Source organism: Procambarus clarkii, unplaced genomic scaffold (genome assembly GCF_040958095.1).
Source record: "Procambarus clarkii isolate CNS0578487 unplaced genomic scaffold, FALCON_Pclarkii_2.0 HiC_scaffold_95, whole genome shotgun sequence".
NCBI classification, from domain to species: Eukaryota; Metazoa; Arthropoda; class Malacostraca; order Decapoda; family Cambaridae; genus Procambarus; species Procambarus clarkii.
Window position 1 is genome coordinate 2,211,284 of NW_027189128.1, and position 17,273 is coordinate 2,228,556.

Genomic DNA, 17,273 nt, shown 5'->3' on the forward strand with positions numbered 1-17,273 from the left:
ACCTGGAGAGCGTGCAGAGATCCTTTACTGCTAGAATCCGCTCAGTAAAACATCTAAATTACTGGGGCCGACTAAAGAGCCTAAATCTGTACTCCCTTGAGCGCAGGCGGGAGAGATACATAATAATTTACATGTGGAAAATAATTGAGGGGCTGGTCCCAAACCTGCACACAGAAATAACATCACATGAGACCAGAAGACATGGCAATCTGTGCAGAATACCCCCGTTGAAAAGCCGAGGCGCAACAGGTACTCTGAGAGAGAACTCTATCAACATCAGAGGCCCGAGACTGTTCAACACGCTTCAACTACACATAAGGGGCATAACTGGCCGACCCCTTACAGTGTTCAAGAGAGAACTGGATAAGCACCTCCAAAGGATACCTGATCAACCAGGCTGTGACTCATACGTCAGGCTGCCAACAGCCGCGTCTAACAGCTTGGTTGGTCAGTCCAGCAACCAGGAGGCCTGGTCGACGACCAGGCCGCGGGGACACTAAGCCCCGGAAGCACCTCAAGGTAACCTTAAGGTAACCCCACCAAGCTACCACACACCCCACAAAATTACCAAACACCCCAGAATCACTAAACACACCCAACCACACTACCACACACCCCACCCCATTAACACACACCACCACAATACCACACACCCCACCACACTACCACACAACCCCACCGTACTACAACTCACCCCACCACACTACAACACACCCCACCACACTACCACACACCCCTCCACACTAACACACACCCCAACACACTACCACACAACCTCACCACACTACTACACACCCCTTAACACTACCACACATCCCACCACAATACCACACACCCCACCACACTGCCACACAACCTCCCCACACTACCACACACCCCAACACACTACTACACATCCCCACCACACTATCATACACCCATTCACACTACCACACACCTCTCTACACTACCACACACCCAACCACGCTACCACACACCCCACCACACTACCCCCCCCCCACACTACCACACACCTCACAACATTACCACACACCCCAGAACACTACCACACAACCCCACCACACTACCACACACCCCACCTCATTACTACACACCCCACCACATAATCAATCAACCCCACCACACTAACACATCCCCCACCACACTACCACACACACACCCACCACACTACCACACATCCCACCACACTACCTCACACCCCACCACACTACCACACACCCCACCACACTACCTCACAACCAACACAATTACCAAACACCCCAGAACACTACACACACCCAACCACACTACCACACACCCCACCACACTAACACACACCACCACAGTACCACACACCCCACCACACTACCACCCAACCCCAATACACTACCACACAACCCCGTAACACTACCATACATCCCCTCCACACTACAACACATCCCACCACAATACTATACAACCTCACCACACTACCACACACCCCCACCACACTACCACACACCCTACAACACTACCTTACAATCCTACCACACTACCACACACCCCTCTACACTACCACACACCCCACCACACTGCCAAACAACCTCACCAAACTACCACACAACACCACAACACTACCACACACCCCACCACACTACCATACACTCCTCCACACTACCACACACCCCACCACACTACCAAACACAAAACCAACAACACAATCTAACAGCCACCACACAACAAATCAACCCCACCACACTACCACACTCTGCACCACACTCCGACACATCCCACCACACTACTATACAACCCCACCACATTACCACATACCCCACCACACTAACACGCACCCCATCACACTACCACACAACCTTATCACACTACCACACAACCTTATCACACTACCACACCCCCCACTACCACACCCCCCACTACCACACCCCCCACTACCACACTCCCCTCCGCACAACGACGAATCCCACCACACGACCACACACTCCATCACACTACCATACACCCCACAACACTGCCACACACCCCAACACACTACCACACAACCCCACCACACTACCACACATTCCACCACACTACCAAACACCCCACCACTCTACCACACATCTCACCACGCTACTACACACCCCACCACACTACCACACACCCTAGAACAATACACACACCTCTCCACACTACCACACAACCTACCACACTACCAAACAACCCCACCACACTACCCGGCACCCTACCACAATAACACACGGCCCGACTACACTACCACACACCCTACCACAGTACCACAATCCCCACCACACAACTCCACAACACTACCACACACCCTACCACTCTACCACACAACCCACAACACTACCACACACCCCACCGCACTACCACACACCCAACAACACTACCACACACCCCAGTACACTACCACACACCCCAGAACACTACACACACCCCACGACACTACCACACACCCGACCACATTATAACGCACCCCAGAACAATACACACATACCTCACCACACTACAACACATCCCACCACACTACCACACACCCCACCACACTACCACACATAGGCAGTAGGACGGCGGTCAGTGAACAAGGGTAGGACGTGCAGTCCGCGAATTACTTCAATATTCTCGGGATATTTACGTACCAGTGAGCCCAAAACATAGTTTTTGGTCATATGAAAGGTACAGCAACGCAGTGATAACGCAACATAGTGAATTCTTATAACGTTTGATAAGAAAAAAAAATTGAAAAAGAACGAGATTGTGGCAAGACGGTGGCACCAGAGGCCGCGAAGGGAAGAGCTTGGACCACCTCGTGGGAGGACCTCTGGCGGGGACGTCAACAACAATATCGGACATCGCTTCATAAATCACCTAATTGTGCTGTGGGGTGCTTACTCGGAGGTGAGTGCCTCTCAAAGTCAGTCATATAAGGTGTACAGTGTTTTTTTTATATAGTAATTAGCTTTGAACATAAGTTAATTAAAATACGAAAAAGTAGCTCAAGAGCCTCAGCTTTGTACTAGCTTCTCACACCTGTGTGTTACATTACACCGCCACTGACTAGACCTACTCCCCCCCCCCTCCCCCTCACCACAACAAGCCAGTGTAAACACACACACACACACATGCACGCACGCACACACTGGTGACAGCTCACCCTCACCCACCCTCACCCCTCACGTTCCCACGCCTTACACTGCCCCAAGACACCCCCCTACCCCTCCCCCTATACACAAACACCCCCGCACTCAACACACACACACACACACACACACACACACACACACACACACACACACACACACACACGCACACGCGCGCGCGCACACACACACACACACGCACACGCACACACGCACACACACACAACCTCTCTCTGTACCCTCCCGCACTAACCCACCCCCACACACCCTCTCCATCCCCCTCCCTCACTTCCACCTTCCACCTCTCCCCATATACTCACACACCTCCTCTCTCTCTCTCCCCCCCCCCTCTCTCTCTCTCTCCCCCCCCCCCCCCTCTCTCTCTCTCTCTCTCTCTCTCTCTCTCTCTCTCTCTCTCTCTCTCTCTCTCTCTCTCTCTCTCTCTCTCTCTCTCTCTCTCTCTCTCTCCCTACCCCTTTCTCTCCCTCTCCCCCTCTCTCTCCCTCTCCCCCTCTCTCTCCCTCTCCCCCTCTCCCTCCCTCTCCCCCTCTCTCTCCCTCTCCCCCTCTCTCTCCCTCTCCCCCTCTCTCTCCCTCCCCCCTCTCTCTCCCTCCCCCTCTCTCTCCCTCCCCCCTCTCTCTCTCCCCCTCCCCCCTCTCTCCCCCTCCCCCCTCTCTCTCCCCCTCCCCCTCTCTCTCTCCCCCTCCCCCTCTCTCTCTCCCCCCCTCTCTCTCTCCCCCTCCCCCTCTCTCTCCCTCACCCCCTCTCTCCCTCCCCTCTCTCTCTCCCTCCCCTCTCTCTCTTCCTCCCCCTCTCTCTCTTCCTCCCCCCTCTCTCTCCCTCCCCCTCTCTCTCTCTGTCTCTGTCTCTGTCTCTCTCTCTCACACACACACACACTCATAGGGAAATCATGGAAGGGAGACGAACTCTGACTGCCAAACGCAGGACATTCACAACTGGAACAAACACAGAGGATGGGATGGAACAGAAAACCTGGATGATGGATGTACTCCAGCAAATGCAGAATGAATTCAGTGAAGGACTGAGGGTAATGAGGGAGACAGTAGCCAACCTGCAAGATGATATAAGGGCAGCAAAGGAGGAGATAAGATACCTAAAGGAGACTCTTCCACAATACCAGGCACAAACCGTACCCCAGGGAGATGGGAATGCTACTGTGGAGGGGACCACCACAACCCAGATCTCATTTGCTGAAATGCTTAAAAAGAGCCCTGAAGCTAGGTCTGCGGTTAAGGAAGTTGCCATGGAAGTGCCTTCCTCTCAGGAAGCAGCTAGATGTACTAGCCGGCTGATAGAGAGAAATAGAGCAGTAGTAGTAGTAGCAGGCATTAAAGAACAAACAGGGACCAGACCAAAGAAGCGGAGAGACAAGGACAAAAACATGATTAAAGAGATCCTTCAAGAGGTAAGGATGGAGGGAGCTGAGCGAAATGTTGAAAAGGTTTTCAGGCTTGGAAAGTACAACAAGGACAGAGACCGAATGATAAAGGTGGTTTTCATGAGCGAAATCGCGAAAGAGGAACTACTAGCAAGGAAGTGTTGTCTAAAAGGTGTAGAGAAGTTCAAGAAAATATTCCTGCAGAGGGATATGACAAGGGAAGAGAGAATACGGACAGCAGACGCGAGGAAGGAGCGCAGGGAGAGAGAAGGAAATCAGAGTACCACAACCCAGAACCCTACAATCCCAGAGGGAAGTGGAGAACCCTCCTCAAACAGTGCAACAGCCACAGGGATTGGGGCACCACCCCCACATTCTACCCAACAGACACCCAACCTGCCCCATCCCCTGTCAGCCCCCCACTAAGTACCCACCTAGGGCACCCTCCCCCCACCAACCCCCCTCCCCCCACTCACCCCCCTTCTCCCCCTCACCCCTCTCCCCATGACCTCCCTTCTCCCCCATCCCCCATGCCCTCCCTTCTCCCACATGCCTTCCCGTCTCTCCCACCCCCATGCCCTCCCTTCCCCCCCTCCCCCCTAAGCCCCCCACTCTCCCCCACCCCACCTAAGTCTTCCCCTCTCCCCCACTCCCCTAAACCCTCCCCTCTTACTCACCCACCTCAGCCCTCCCTTTTCCCCCACGCCCCCCAAGCCCTCCACCCTTTTCTCTCCCCCCAAGCCCCCCCATCTCCCCTATCCCCCACAGCCTCTCCTCCCCCCATGCTTCCCCAACCCTCCCTCTCTTACCCACCCCCTGTACCCTCCCCCTCTTATCCACCCCCTGTACCCTCCCCCTCTTATCCACCCCCTGTACCCTCCCCCTCTTATCCACCCCTGTACCCTCCCCCTCTCCCCCACCACCCCAAGCCCTCCCTCCTCCACCAATCCCCCCGTGCCAGGTCCCCCCAGCTCCCACTCACCCCAGATCCCAAAGGTCCCCCCCAGAAAAGAAGCAGAAGAGAGTCAGTTTCAGGGTGATGTACTCGAACATAGATGGGATCACAAGCAAGACAAGTGAACTAAGGGAAAGAGCACAAGAAGTTAACCCAGAAGTAATCGGACTCACTGAAACAAAACTCTCTGGAATCATAACGAATGCCGTGTTTCCCCAGGAGTATACAGTAATAAGGAAAGAGAGGGAAGGTAGGGGAGGAGGCGCAGTGGCCCTACTCATGAGAAGGGAATGGAGTTTTAAGGAGATGGCCATCCCGGGCTGTGAGGAGTTCAGAGACTACATAGCAGGCACCATAACAATGGGAGGACCAAGAATAGTAGTAGCAGTAATATACAACCCTCCACCAAATGACAGGAGACCCAGTCAAGAGTATGAAAACAACAACAAGGCAGTTAACACTATAATTGAGAGGGCAGCCTCTGCTGCCTGTAGAAATAGATCCCACCTGCTCATCATGGGCGACTTCAATCACGGAAAGATTGACTGGGAGAACAAGGAACCGCATGGAGGCGAGGATACGTGGAGAGCCAAACTATTGGAGGTGGTGACAAGCAACTTTTTAACCCAGCATGTCGGAGAACCCACAAGGATGAGAGGCAATGACGAACCAGCGAGACTCGACCTAGTCTTCACTCTGAACGACTCCGACATAAGAGAAATCGGTTTTGAGGACCCAGTAGGAATGAGCGACCACAGTGTACTGGTGTTTGAGTACTTGATTGAAGAGGGGTTATTGAACTCGAGGAGGGATACCGAAACCAAAAGGTTAGCATACCGAAAGGGAAACTATGAGTGGATAAGAAAATTCCTAACAGATATTGCATGGGAAACAGAGCTCAGGGGAAAGACGGCCCAAGATATGATGGATTACATCAAGCAGAAGTGCAAGGACGCAGCAAACAAGTTTGTCCCAGTCCAAAAGGAAAACAGAGAAATGAAAATGAGAAACCCATGGTTTAATCAAAGATGTAGGCTAGCTAAGCAGCAAAGTAAAAGGGCATGGAGAAACTATAGGAATAACAGGACACTGGAGAGCAGAGAAAGATACCAGAATGCCAGGAATGAATATGTCAGGATGAGAAGAGAGGCAGAAAGACAATACGAAAATGACATCGCAAGCAAGGCAAAGACTCAGCCTAAATTGTTGCATAGCCACATTAGGAGAAAAACAACAGTAAAGGAACAGGTTATGAGATTAAGGATAGGGGCGGAAGGATTCACTACAAATGACAAGGAAGTGTGTGAGGAATTGAATAAGAAATTCCAGGAGGTCTTCACCTTAGAGCAAGGAGAAATTCCAGAGGTAAGTGAGGGAATAGCTAACCAGGAACCACTGGAAGAGTTTGAGATTACCAGTGGGGAAGTAAGGAAGTGTTTACTAGAGTTGGACGTGACGAAGGCTATAGGCCCAGATGGAATCTCCCCTTGGGTTCTAAAGGAAGGAGCAAGAGAACTGAGCCTACCACTCTCCATAGTGTATAACAAATCACTGGCAACAGGGGAACTGCCAGATATTTGGAAAGCAGCTAACGTAGTCCCGATATACAAGAAAGGGGATAGACAGGAGGCACTGAACTACAGGCCAGTGTCCCTAACCTGCATACCATGCAAGCTGATGGAGAAGATTGTGCGAAAAAAACTAGTGGAGCATCTGGAGCGAAGGAACTTTGTAACACAGCATCAACATGGGTTCAGGGATGGCAGGTCCTGCCTCACAGGGTTACTTGAATTCTACAACCAGGCAACAAAAATAAGGCAAGAAAGAGAAGGATGGGCAGACTGCATATTTTTGGATTGTCAGAAAGCCTTTGATACAGTGCCACACAAGAGGCTAGTGCGAAAGTTGGAGATGCAGGCTGGAGTGAGCGGGAAGGTACTCCGGTGGATAGAGGAGTACCTAAGCAACAGGAGACAACGAGTCTGTGTGAGGGGTGAGGTCTCAGATTGGCGAGACGTCACAAGTGGAGTCCCGCAGGGGTCAGTCCTTGGACCTATACTGTTTCTGGTATATGTAAATGATCTCCCAAAGGGTATAGATTCGTTCCTCTCAATGTTTGCCGACGATGGAAAAATTATGAGGAGGATTGAAACAGAGGATGATAGTAGGAGGCTACAAGATGACCTGGATAGACTGAGTGAATGGTCCAACAAATGGCTGTTGAAGTTCAACCCGAGTAAATGCAAAGTAATGAAACTAGGCAGTGGAAACAGGAGGCCAGGCGCAGGATACAGAATAGGAGATGAAGTACTTAATGAAACAGACAGAGAGAAAGATCTAGGAGTTGATATCACACCAAACCTGTCTCCTGAAGCCCACATAAAGAGAATAACGTCTGCGGCATATGCGAGGCTGGCTAACATCAGAACGGCGTTCAGGAACCTGTGTAAGGAATCATTCAGAATCTTGTACACCACAAATGTAAGACCAATCCTGGAGTATGCGGCCCCAGCATGGAGCCCGTACCTTGTCAAGCACAAGACGAAGCTGGAAAAAGTCCAAAGGTATGCTACTAGACTTGTCCCAGAACTAAGAGGCATGACTTATGAGGAAAGGCTGCGGGAAATGCACCTTACGACACTGGAAGACAGAAGAGTAAGGGGGGACATGATCACAACCTACAAAATCCTCAGGGGAATCGACCGGGTAAACAAGGATGAACTATTCAACACTGGTGGGACGCGAACAAGGGGGACACAGGTGGAAGCTGAGTACCCAAATGAGCCACAGAGACGTTAGAAAGAACTTTTTCAGTGTCAGAGTAGTTAGTAAATGGAATGCATTAGGAAGTGATGTGGTGGAGGCTGACTCCATACACAGTTTCAAATGTAGATATGATAGAGCCCAATAGGCTCAGGAATCTGTACACCATTTGATTGACGGTTGAGAGGCGGGACCAAAGAGCCAGAGCTCAACCCCCGCAAGCACAATTAGGTGAGTACACACCCCAGAATAATACACACATACCTCACCACACTACAACACATCCCACCACACTACCACACACCCCACCACACTAGCAAAACCCCACTACACTACTACCCCCTACACTACCACACACACACCACCACTACCACACACCCCACCAACTGGTACAACAAGGACAGAAGCCGACTTGTAAAGGTGGTGTTTACAAACGAAACCACGAAGGAGGACATTCTCGAAAGGAAGAGTCATCTGCAGCATATGGAGGGATACAAAAAAGTATTCCTGCAGAGGGACAGGACGAAGGAGGAGAGAGCCAGGGCAGCAGAGGCAAGGAGGAAGCGCAGGGAGAGAGGAGCAAACCAGGAAATCACAGCCCTCAACACAACAGTCCCAGAGACAAGAGGAGAACCCAAAACCAGCATCCCAGCAACACTAGAGGGGGGGGGGGGGCAACACCACCACCCCCGTCTGCATAGAAACCCTCCCTTCCCCTCACCCTACCTGCCCCCACCCAACCCTCCCTCATACCCCACCCCATTCTGACCCTGACACCCCTTCCCCATTCCCATCATGTCCCCCTCCCACCTTTTTCCCCCTGTCCCCCCTCCCCCTTCATCCCATACCCTCCCTATCCCTTCTCCCCCCTCACTGTGTAACCTCCATGTCCCCTCTACCTCCTTAACCCACACCCTACCTGTCCCCCCTTCCCTTAAACCCCCAACCCCCACCCCAAAATCCTCTGAGACCCTGCAAACCACCTCACAGATCCTCTCACCCACGGAAAAGCTTCCCACACCAGCAGAATGCTTGCCAAGAAAGGGACATGAAAATGAACAGAAGAAAGTGAGCTTCAAGGCGATGTACACTAACATAGATGGGATTTCAAATAAAACAAGTGAACTTGGAGAATGGGCACTAGAAGAAAACCCAGACATAATAGCACTCACAGAAAAACAGTTAACGAAAATCATAACAAACGCAGTGTTTCCACAGGGCTACTATGTAGTGAGGAAAGAGAGAGAAGGGAGAGGAAGAGGTGGTGTAGCTCTGCTACTAAGAGAATCATAACAAACGCAGTGTTTCCACAGGGCTACTATGTAGTGAGGAAAGAGAGAGAAGGGAGAGGAAGAGGTGGTGTAGCTCTGCTACTAAGAGAAGGTTGGAGTTTCGAAGAGATGGTAATTCAGAACTGTGAAGGTTTCAGTGACTACATTTCAGGCACCATAGCAACTGGAGGACAGAAAATTATAATAGTAGTCATATATAACTCCCCCACCAAATGACAGAAGACCCAGACAGGAATATGATAGAAACAACTTGGCCACCATCAATATAATAGAGAGAGCAGCTTCTGTGGCTAGCAGGAACGGATCCAGACTACTAATCATGAGAGACTTCAACCATGGGAAGATAGATTGGGGGAACAGAGACCCACATGGAGAGCTAAGCTGCTGGATGTGGCAACAAGAAACTTTCTAAGTCAACACGTCAAGAGACCGACAAGAATGAGAGGAGGGGATGAACCAGCCTTGCTTGATCTGATATTTACCCTAAATGAGTCGGATATAAGGGAAGTTAAGTTGGAAGCCCCCTTGGAAATGAGTGATCATAGTGTATTGAGCTTTGAGTACCTGGTTGAGCTGGGAATTATCACCCCCAAAAAAGAACTGGGAACCAAAGGGCTGGCGTACCGAAAGGGAAACTATGAGGAAATGAATAAATTCCTATGGGATATACATTGGGACACAGAACTCGGAACCAAGTCCGTACAAGACATGATGGACTATGTCGCCCAAAAATGTCAGGAAGCTGTAAGCAGGTTTGTCCTAGCCCGACAGGGAAAAAACAGAGAAGCAAAGGAAGAATCCGTGGTTTAATAAGGAATGTATGAAAGCAAAGGAGCAGAACAAAAGGGCATGGAGGAACTTCCGTAATAACAGAACACCAGAAAGTAGAGAGAGATACCAGAGAACCAGGAACGAGTATGTCAGTGAGAGAAGAGCAGCTGAGAAAAGGTATGAAAAGGATATAGCTAATAAAGCCAAGACCGAACCCAAGCTACTACACAGTCACATCAGGAGGAAGACCTCAGTGAAGGAACAGGTGATGAAACTTAGGGTGGGCGAGGACAGGTACACAGAGAATGACAAAGAGGTGTGTGAAGAACTCAACAAAAAGTTCCAGGAGGTCTTTACAATAGAACAGGGAGATGTTGCGGCGCTAGAAGAGGTGGCAGCTAACCAGGTGACCTTGGATAGGTTCGAAATTACAAGAGATGAAATCAAGAAGCACCTATTGGAGCTGGATGTGAGAAAAGCTGTTGGGCCGGATGGAATCTCGCCATGGGTATTGAAAGAGTGTGCAGGAGCACTTTGCCTACCACTCTCCATAGTGTATAGTAGGTCACTGGAAACGGGGGACCTACCAGAAATATGGAAGACTGCTAATGTAGTACCAATATACAAAAAGGGTGACAGACAAGAGGCACTGAACTACAGGCCAGTGTCCTTAACTTGTATACCATGCAAGGTGATGGAGAAGATTGTGAGAAAAAACCTAGTAACACATCTGGAGAGAAGAGACTTCGTGACAACCCATCAACATGGGTTCAGGGAGGGTAAATCTTGCCTTACAGGATTGATAGAATTCTACGATCAGGTGACAAAGATTAAACAAGAAAGAGAAGGGTGGGCGGACTGCATTTTTTTGGACTGTCGGAAAGCCTGTGACACAGTACCCCATAAAAGGTTGATGCATAAGCTAGAGAAACAGGCAGGAGTAACTGGTAGGGCGCTCCAGTGGATAAGGGAGTACCTAAACAATAGGAAGCAGAGAGTTACAGTGAGGGGTGAGACCTCAGACTGGCGTGAATTCACCAGTGGAGTCCCACAGGGCTCTGTACTTGGACCTATCCTGTTTCTGATACACGTAAATGATCTCCCAGAGGGTATAGACTCATTCCTCTCAATGTTTGCTGACGACGCCAAAATTATGAGAAGGACTAAGACAGAGGAGGACAGCTTGAGGCTTCAAGAAGACCTGGACAAGCTGCAGGAATGGTCGAACAAATGGCTGTTAGAATTTAATCCAAGCAAATGTAATGTAATGAAGATAGGGGTAGGAAGCAGGAGACCAGATACAAGGTATCACTTGGGAGATGAAATACTTCAAGAGTCCGAGAGAGAGAAAGACCTGGGGGTTGATATCACGCCAGACCTGTCCCCTGATGCTCATATCAAGAGGATAACAGCAGCAGCAAATGCCAGGTTGGCTAACATAAGAACGGCCTTTAGAAACTTGTATAAGGAATCTTTCAGAACATTATATACCACATATGTCAGACCAATCCTGGAGTATGCGGCACCAGCATGGAGTCCATATCTAGTCAAGCATAAGACTAAAATGGAAAAGGTTCAAAGGTTTGCCACCAGACTAGTACTCGAGCTGAGAGGTATGAGCTACGAGGAGAGATTACGGGAATTAAACCTCACTTCGTTGGAAGTTGGAAGAGTTAGGGGGGACATGATCACCACATTCAAGATCCTCAAGGGAATTGACAGGGTTGATAAAGACAGTCTGTTTAACACAAGGGGCACACGCACTAGGGGACACAGGTGGAAACTGAGTGCCCAAATGAGCCACAGAGATATTAGAAAGAACTTTTTTAGTGTCAGAGTGCTTGACAAATGGAATGCATTAGGAAATGATGTGGTGGAGGCTGACTCCATACACAGTTTCAAGTGTAGATATGATAGAGCCCAATAGGCTCAGGAACCTGTACACCTGTTGATTGACAGTTGAGAGGCGGGACCAAAGAGCCAGAGCTCAACCCCCGCAAGCACAACTAGGTGAGGACAACTAGGTGAGTACACCCAACCACACTGACACACAACCCCACCACACAGACACACACCCCACCACACAATCACACAACCCACCACACTACCACACACCTACCACACAACCACAAACACCGCCACACTACCACACAACCCCAGCACACTACCACACACCCCACCACACTACCACACAACCCCACCACACTACCACACACCAACCACACTATCACACAACCCACCACACTACCACACACCCACCACACTACCACAAACACCGCCACGCTACCACACAACCCCACCACACAACCCAACCACACTACCACACAACACCACACAACCCCTCCACACTACCACACAACACAACACAACCCCACCACACTACCACACAACCCCACCACACTACTATACCCCCCCACCACACTACCACACCCCCACAACACTACCACACCCCCCACCACATTACCACTCACCTCACCACACTATCACACAACCCCACCGAACTACCACACATTTCACCGCACTACCACTCACCCCACTATACTACCACACACCCCACCACACTACCACACAACCCCACCACACCTTTTATCTATTCATTCATCTATCAATCCATCCATCTATATAGCTATACCATATATCATCTATACATCATTCATTCCATTGCATATCCAGCATTCCATCTATCTTTCCATCTAGATATTAATGTTCTTCTATCATCTATAGATCATTGATCTCTCAGTCTATCTATCCATCTATTTAACCAACAATCTATCCATTCATTTAAGATATATTCACCAATCCATCCATGTACCTATCTTGCCATCCATATATCTCTATCCATCTATCATTCTCTCCATACGTCTATTCGTGTATCTGTCCATCTGCCTTATCATCTATCAATCTTTTTGTCAATCTATCCAAATATATATATCATCTATCCATCCACCTATCATTCTTTCCCTCCATGTGTGCAGCCATCTATCCTTCAAGCAATATATCCATCAAGTTTTCTATCAATCAATCTGTTTTTCTATCGATCTATTTTTCTATCCTTCTATCTATTCATCTATCTATCTATCTATCCATGCACCAACTCATCTTTCTACCCATCTATCCTCTCACTTATATTTCCATATACCTATCCATCTAATTATTCGTCTATTAATCTTTCTACCTATACATCCATCTATCTTTTCATCACTAAACCTATACATCCATCCATCTATTCATCTCTCTATCCATCCATTTTTCTGTCCATCCATCTACTTTTTACCTATCTATCTATATATCCATCCACTTATCCCTCCATCCAACTATTCATCTGTCTACCTATCTATCCATATATTTACCTATTTATAACACAGAAATAAATCACAGAGAGAGAGTGGGGGCCTGATAACTCACAGCACATAGGTTCGAACCCTCATCACGGCTCCTATGGCTTATCTATTTGTTCATGCGCCCATTCGTCTATCCATCCATCCTTTTACCTACTGTCTGTTTCATTCTCTTGCTCTATCTTTGTCTCTGCCTCTCTCTGTCTCCAGCTGTGTTTCTGTTTCTGAGTTTCTCTGTGTCTCTCTCTCTTTCTGTGTCTTATAAAAAATTAGTGAATAATGGTGAGAATACTTTAAGACAATATTTTATTTGAATAGTTTGACCTACTATAAACAGACAGTCATTCTCTCCTTTGGTAAAATTACAATATCTCTACTTTGGTAAAATTACAATATATAAATATTGCATTTTGTCACATGATAAGTGTGGTGTGTTGTGTGACATGAGTGTTATATAATTTTGGGGTCCATAAGTGTGACTCTTACCGACATTATCTGTAGCGTTGACGTCTGCTCCAGCGTCGAGGAGGACCTTCACAGTGTTGTCGTGACCACCTGCGGCTGCCCCTCGAAGGGCTGTCTCGCCTGTCAACAGATACCTTAACTGTTGTTATACATAAACCATCACTATTCCAGTACTTTATGTAAGAAATTGAAAAAAGCTGTTAAAGATGAATATTTGTATATACTAGTGGCGTGTACCGACTCTACATATTATGCAAAACTATTTTCCACCCTAAATTTATGAGAGGAAGATCATGTTGAAATTGTTAAGAATATATCACTATTCAAATATCCGACATCTCACCAATTCCTATTTGATAATTTATTATTTGTGACGTGAGCGACAGTATTGCTATTGTCATGTCCGAAACACTACCACACAACCCACCACACTACCACACACCCCACCACACTACCACACACCCGACCACACTACCACACACCCCAAAACACTACCACACACCCCACCACACTACCACACAACCCACGACACTACCACACACCCCACCACACCACCACACACCCCACCACACTACCACACACCCCACCACACTACCACACACCCCACCACACTACCACACACCCCACCACACTACAACATACCACACTACCACACACCCCACCACACTACCACACAACCCCACCACACAACCACACACCCCACCACACTACCACACACCCCGCCACACTACCACACAACCCCACCACACAACTCCACCACAAAACCACACACCCCACCACACTTCCACACAACCCACCACACTACCACACACCCCACAACACTACCACACACCCCACCACACTACCACACACCCCACCACACTACCACACACTACCACACACCCCACTACACTACCACACACCCCACAACAATACACACATCTCCACCACACTACCACACACCCCATCACACTACCACACACCCCACCACACTACCACACACCCCACCACACTAGCACACAACCCCACCACACTACCACACTCCCCATCACACTAACGCACACCCCACCACACTACCATACTACCAAACACCCCACCACAATACTACACATCCCCACCACACTACCACACACCCCACCACACTACCACACACCCCACCACACTACCACTCAAACCACCACACTACCACACAACCCACCACACTACCACACACCCCACCACACTACCACACACCCCAAAACACTACCACACACCCCACCACACTACCACACACCCCACCACACTACCACACAACCCACCACACTACCAGACAACCCACCAAAATACCACACACCCCACCACACTACCACACAACCCCACCACACAACCATACACCCACGACACTACCACACACCCCACCACACTACCACACAACCCCACCACACTACCACACACCCCACCACACTACCACACAACCTACCACACAACCACACACCCAACCACACTACAACACACCCCACCACACACCCCACCACACTACCACACAACCCCACCACACTACCACACACCCCAACACACTACCACACACCCCACCACACTACCACACACCCCCACCACACTACCACACAACCGCGCCACACTACCACACTCCCCATCACACTACCACACACCCCACCACACTACCACACAACCACACCACACTACCACACTCCCCATCACACTACCACACACCCCACCACACTACCATACTACCAAACACCCCACCACAATACTACACATCCCCACCACACTACCACAAACCCCACCACACTACCACATCCCCCACCACACTACCTCACAACCCCACCACACTACTACACCCCCCCACCACACTACCACACCCCCCACAACACTACCACACCCTCACCACATTACCACTCACCTCACCACACTATCACACAACCCCACCCAACTTCCACACATCTCACCGCACTACCACTCACCCCACTTTACTACCACACACCCCACCACACTACCAAACAACCCACAACACCTTTTATCTATTCATTCATCTATCAATCCATCCATCTATATATCTATACCATATATCATCTATACATCATTCATTCCATTGTATATCCAGCATTCCATCTATCAATTCATCCATCTATCTTTACATCTAGATATTCATGTTCTTCTATCATCCATTGATCATTGATCCATCTGCCTTATCATCTATCAATCTTTTTGTCATTCTATCCATATATATATATATCATCTATCCATCCACCTATCATTCTTTCCCTCCATGTGTGCAGCTATCTATCCTTCAAGCAATATATCCATCAAGTTTTCTATCAATCAATCTGTTTTTTCTATCCATCTATTTTTCCATCCTTCTATCTATTCATCTATATATCTATCTATCCTTGCACCAACTCATCTTTCTACCCATCTATCCTCTCCCTTATATTTCCATCTACCTATCCATCTAATTATTCTTCTATTCATCTTTCTACCTATACATCCATCCATCTTTTCATCACTAAACCTATACATCCCTCCATCTATTCATCTCTCTATCCATCCATTTTTCTTTCCATCCATCTACTTTTTTCCTATCTATCTATATATCCATCCACTTATCCCTCCATCCAACTATTCATCTGTCTACCTATCTATCCATATATTTACCTAATTATAACACAGAAATAAATCACAGAGAGAGAGTGGGGGCTTGATAACTCACAGCACATAGGTTCGAACCCTCATCACGGCTCCTATGGCTTATCTATTTATTCATGCGCCTATTCGTCTATCCATCCATCCTTTTACCTACTGTCTGTTTCATTCTCTTGCTCTATCTTTGTCTCTGTCTCTCTCTGTCTCCAGCTGTGTTTCTGTTTCTGAGTTTCTCTGTGTCTCTCTCTCTTTCTGTGTCTTATAACAAATAAATGGTCTAAGTGTGGTGGTCGGCAGTGGGAGCAGCTCAGTGGTGTGAAGTACTAAAACACAATAGTTACTCTTACTCTAGCATAGAGCAGTTGCTTGAGAAACTGTTGACGGTGAGGGAGAATTGTCTGTTTGATGCTAGTACGGCCAAATTATTCACAACAGGAAATTACTCTTAATTTTCATAAAATCAGTGAATAATGGTCAGAATACTTTAAGACAATATATTATTTGAAAAGTTTGACCTCCTACTATAAACAGACAGTCATTCTCTCCTTTAGTAAAATT

General features: G+C 48.5%; 1 protein-coding gene across 1 annotated transcript in view; it reads right to left on the bottom strand.

Annotated features, from left to right (window-relative positions):
* The window catches only part of LOC123753791 (ankyrin repeat domain-containing protein 54-like), a 73,449-nt gene that overhangs the window by 41,105 nt on the left and 15,071 nt on the right, over positions 1-17,273 (bottom strand). The window contains exon 3 of the mRNA XM_069320033.1: positions 14,118-14,216. Within this exon, the coding sequence (XP_069176134.1) occupies positions 14,118-14,216 (99 nt within the window). The remainder of the gene's footprint in view (positions 1-14,117; positions 14,217-17,273) is intronic.